We start from the raw sequence: 5,116 nt of genomic DNA, 5'->3' as shown, positions 1-5,116 counted from the left end.
TGCTAAAATTGTCCGAATCAGGCTTAAGAGACTGTCGTGGTAGTTTCAAGTGAACCTCCATTTTAAGATGTCTGATTCACATCGGTAGTCCTTAAACCTTTATCTGATCAATTTTGTAGAAGATATTTCCGTTTTCTAGTCAAAAAAGTGTTTATTTCTGACAATTTCCTCCATTGTTTTTGTATAACAGAAATTCTCTAAGTCACTTATTAAAAAAACTATCTTTAAGGGTTACCGCTGTCAATCGGACATGTCAATCTATAAAAGAAGGTCACTTTATGTTACGTCTAAAATCACATTAAAGGGACTGTAAAGTCCCTTTAATGAACTGACCTTTCCAATTGAGGACATAGAGGACCGATTAGAAAGAGTTCGCTCCGAGGACGAGCTGTCCTCTCTTTTCACATCTCTGTAATAATAAATATGTTTAGATTTAAAATTATATAAATAACTTTTGGATAAACTAGTTAGAACTAGAAAACTTCGGAACAGGGGAAGACGGCGTTTAGCTAGACTCCAGTAATGACTTTAAATATTCCAATGAACATAGGTCATAGCAACTGTACAGTGTGCAAACAGACTAATTTTACTTAAAAAGTGATTTAATAAGTTACTAGAGATGGAATTTAAAGAATTTGAGCCGCGGTTTAAATCTTCCAAACCCCGGTTTAAATTAAGCGCCGGCTTAAATCTTGAAACATTTGATACAATTTTAAGTGGAACCAACCATATTTAAGCCGCGGTTTAAATTTAAACCGCCGCTCAAATTCTTTAAATTCGGCCATAGTAAAACTATTTTCTTTGTAACAGCATCAAATACAATTAATCATTGATTTAATGTCGTCTTCCTCTACCAGAATTATCTGGTTCTCACTGAATGTTAAAAAATTTTAGATGATGAGTTTAAAATAACTAAACACCTGCCTCAGAATCTAATTTTCTAATCTTTATTTTCCGGTTTAAAGTTTACAGAAGTCAGATTTCAAAGACAAAGGGAATGGAAGGTTAGAGTTTGAGTCAAGTGAAACAATAAAATTGGATTTTCTGCTAAACCAGCGAGACCTTTAGATTTTTATTTAAGGGGACTTTTAGTGATAGAATTAATGGGTTTCTTATTATAAGCTAAAAGATAGTCGAATAGAACAAAGAGAATAGATAAGTATAGAGTGGAATTAAGTCAATAAAGTGTAAAACTGTCATTCTGTTGTACTTCTCCCACACTGCAGGTGTACATTTGTGTACATTCGTGCTATATAAACATCTTTTTATGGAATATCTTTTCATAGAAATAAAATTTCTTGAAAATTATTTAATTTTCTCAAAATCAATTATCTGTCAACCTGTTATTAATTCCCGAATGAATCTCAGCATAAGCTTTACTTTATATACCCGAGTTCATTTCAGTGCATAAACTTTATAAAAAGAAGAAACTGTAACGGATATGCCCAGCGATCATACTGTATTAGTTTAAAATTTGTAAACATTTACATGATTTGTACACTTTGAACTCCTTTTTAGGCTCAAAGGGGCTGAACAAATTCATACCAAGGGATTTCTTATTTCCCTTCTATTCTAATCTCTGTTCTGTGGTTATAAAACAATATTTCCCTTCAATTCTAATCTCTGTTCTGTGGTTATGAAACAATATTTCCTTTCTATTCTAATCTCTGTTCTGTGGTATTTAAAGAATATTTCCCCTCTATTCTAATCTCTGTTCTGTGGTATTAAAAGAATATTTCCCTTCTATTCTAATCTCTGTTCTGTGGTATTTAAAGAATATTTCCCTTCTCGTAATTCTTATGTACCTTGTTATGTACCTGTGATCTGGAGGGATCTCTTCCAGACTAGCTTCAGAATCCGGGCTGTCCCTGCCCCCAGCTGGGCTGTCCCGTCCTTCAGATGGGCTATCCCGTCCTTCAGCTGGGCTGTCCCGTCCCCCAACCGGACTGTCCCGCCCTTTTACTGAAGGCGTATGCTCTATAGTTGGAACTGATGGTGTCTTAACAAAAATAAAATTAAGTAAGAAATATGATATTGTAAATTATAAAAACTTTTTAAGGATAACAAAATCAAAATACATACGTTATAATCTTTATATATCATATTTCATTTATTATTTATGCAATCGTTAAAATTCTATGCTTTTATCAAAATAAACATGAGGATTGAATTTTAATGACAGAAAGCCTGTAAAATAAAAATTTAGAATTGGGATTTCCAAAATGTGATCTGTGTATATGATATTTTTAGATATGTTTAGAAAATGCAGAAAAATCCACTTTGAGTCATTATTGGCTCATATGTACACTCATTGTACACTCTCAGTTCAGCTGTTTTCTGACTTCACAAGTGTCAACTCAGTCTTTGTTTCCGACAAAATTATTTATAATAGTGATAATTTTAGAATAAAGTGCTTATTCTACAGTGAAATCAGTGCAATTTTATGTGTTCTTTATTTTCTGTTTTTACACTTTTTTATTTAATCTTGGAGAACATGCAATTATAAGTGTGAGAAAAATTCGTTTTACTTATTATATTTGACACTTGTGACGTCATGTATAATTGGTTCATTAATTCTCTGTTGCCATCTATTGTACTTATTAATCTATTTGGTAAATGCACTACCAAATATTTAGATACCAAAGCAAAGAAAAAATATAAAATTGTATTCAGCATTTATAAACAAAGAAAAACTACAAAATTGTATTTAAATATCCAACCTGTATTCTTGTATCTATATATTCAAATATCCAACCTGTATTCTTGTATCTATATATTCAAATATCCAACCTGTATCTTTGTATCTATATATTCAAATATCCAACCGTAATTCTTGTATCTATATATTCAAATATCCAACCTGTATTCTTGTATTATATTCAAATATCCAACCTGTATTCTTGTATCTATGTATTCAAAATGTTTATCCGAAGAAAGATGTTTCACGTAAGGTAAAGAACTAGTGATTATAATATCTTTTTCCTAAATTCATTCTTAAATTTTATAACGAGGTAAAAATTGGAGAAAAAAACTAGTAAATAATGACAGAAATATGAAATTTTGAATAGAGAAACTCATCTTCTTCCCGATGATCAAACTTTTAAACTTTTGACCAATGAGACGTCAATTATTTTACAGATATTTAATTTTTACATTTGAAATTTTATAACTTTAATTTTCATTTAGAGCTTAAATCACATAATTTAGCTTCATTTAGGTCGATAATTATAATTTTCATTTAAGTAACCATGTAAAAAATAAACCCCAGCTAAATCGCTGGCCTAATAAAAACTAGACCAACACTTTAATGTCGTCTGATTCTTGACAAATGTATGATCTATGTGCATGATCAAAATGATAAAATTTAATAATTTTCCTTGTGATAGATTTCTGTTTTTGTGTCTACAACAAGAAGTCTTGTTTCTTCTTTCACTGCTTTAATCCTCTGTACAACTTGTTTATGGTTCTCCTACAAATATACAATACACTGTACACCGTACAGTTTTTTTAAAGAAAGGTTCAAGTTTTGTTCGGTTGCAAAGATATATGGATTAGAAAGTCAGAGTTTCATTTTTAGATTTTTTTCCGTGGAAAACCCCGAAATGAGTTTTCCCCCAAATTTGGCCCTGACTGTTCTAAAACTGTAGAGATGACCTCTTTTCAAATCCTGATTTTTAAACCAATATAATGCTAATAAACCAATATAATGCTAATAAACCAATATAATGCTAATAAACCAATATAATGCTAATAAACCAATATAATGCTAATAAAAACTACAATAGTGTCTTCACCTGACTTATATTGACCCCATTAACTTCTATGATTTTATCTCCCTCGCGTAGTCCTGCTGCTTCAGCTGGAGAGTTGGGGTCAACCTTGCCAATAAATTGTCCTGAACACAACACATCAAAACCGGAAACTAATTAAACTCGCGCGGCATTGACTGAAATGCCACGTGGCACGTATTAACTTTAAACCTCTCATTTATTAGAATTACGCAATGTAAACCATGATTTGCAATATTGTTTATTGATTTGAATTTTGAAGTTTAGCGGCTCAGCTCATTTAGTTTGTTTTGTGGCTCGGGTCGGGTCATCACCACCTCGAATTAATCCTTCTCTATGGATATTTTTTTAAAGAGGTAGGGAGAGGGTTATCTTACATCTTGCTGAGAAATATATAAAAACAGATCTTGAAAAGGTTAAAATGTAAACAATAACAACGTTTGTGAATAGAGGAGGCCTTGAGAAATAATTATCTGTTTACAACAAAACTAGTTACTAGTTACGTCACAGTGAAATGTAAACAACCCCAGAGGGATGGGGCTATGTGTTGTAAGCTCCCCCCCCTAAATCAATGAAAACTATGATTTCTAGTGTTAAATTAAGCCCAACCCCTGGACAAATTTCTTACTAAGCCCCTCAACATTCGTTTTCTATTCGAAAGGAATTGAGTCTTTGGAACAAAATCAAATATTTAAATCTCTTTAGAACTCGATGTTGAAAACCTTTGATATTTCAAACTCAGATTATTTGGGGGGGGGGGGGATAAAAATTGGACATTATAAGAGGCAAGTTTTCCATACTCAAAATTTCATTTTTCCCCCCAATTCAGCGTAAAAGCAAAAATAACTTCTGAGGGAAAAAACTTATTTTGTATGGGGGGAAGGGGGAGGGAAGAAAAATGATTTTTCTACTTAATCTTGTTTTATAATTATACTGCATGCATGGACGTTACGTCAAATTAAAGTAAAGGAATTGAGTTTTTGTCACAAACTCTGATTTTCTAATGTATAAATGCAACCCAATGTCGTAAACCTTTGAATTATCAAAGGTTTACACCAGCAGGCTGCAAAGATATATGGATTAGACAATTTTTTTACTTGTACATCAACTCAAAATAGAAGAGCTACGAGGTCACAAAGTCATACCAGCAATTATTTTTTATCAGACAAAGTTAAACAACAAATCGATCCTGATAGATGCTGCAAGATGTAAGCAAAAGAAATTTAAATTCCTAAAAATGGGATCCTTAATTAGCTGGCAGCATTGACAGAAATACCTGCAGAGCAGTGAGGACGCCCATTGATTAAGAACGCAATAAAATGTGACAT

The 5,116-nt window shown here is 32.1% G+C and overlaps 1 protein-coding gene across 1 annotated transcript; it reads right to left on the bottom strand.

Annotated features, from left to right (window-relative positions):
- Positions 1-261: 261 nt before the first annotated feature.
- Positions 262-5,116, bottom strand: LOC111713123 (Na(+)/H(+) exchange regulatory cofactor NHE-RF1). The gene is made up of 6 exons (XM_023487923.1): positions 5,065-5,116; positions 3,795-3,922; positions 3,377-3,469; positions 2,893-2,982; positions 1,806-1,999; positions 262-409 (listed from the first exon to the last, which is right to left on the bottom strand). The coding sequence occupies exons 1-6, from the start codon at positions 5,114-5,116 to the stop codon at positions 277-279; spliced, it is 690 nt and encodes a 229-aa protein (XP_023343691.1). The 3' UTR covers positions 262-276.

Source organism: Eurytemora carolleeae, unplaced genomic scaffold (genome assembly GCF_000591075.1).
Source record: "Eurytemora carolleeae unplaced genomic scaffold, Eaff_2.0 scaffold819, whole genome shotgun sequence".
NCBI lineage: Eukaryota > Metazoa > Arthropoda > Copepoda > Calanoida > Temoridae > Eurytemora > Eurytemora carolleeae.
Note: the sequence above shows the minus strand (reverse complement) of the source record. Positions and strands in the feature narration are given on the sequence as shown.

Excerpts from the sequence above, each read along its gene's own strand:
- LOC111713123 (XM_023487923.1), bottom strand. The coding sequence starts at position 5,116 with ATGTCACATTTTATTGCGTTCTTAATCAATGGGCGTCCTCACTGCTCT. Across the intron at positions 3,923-5,064 it reads GCGTCCTCACTGCTCTGCAG|TTTCCGGTTTTGATGTGTTG; the intron begins GTATTTCTGTCA and ends GAGTTTAATTAG. Across the intron at positions 2,000-2,892 it reads ACATAGATACAAGAATACAG|ACACCATCAGTTCCAACTAT; the intron begins GTTGGATATTTG and ends ATTTTTGTTAAG.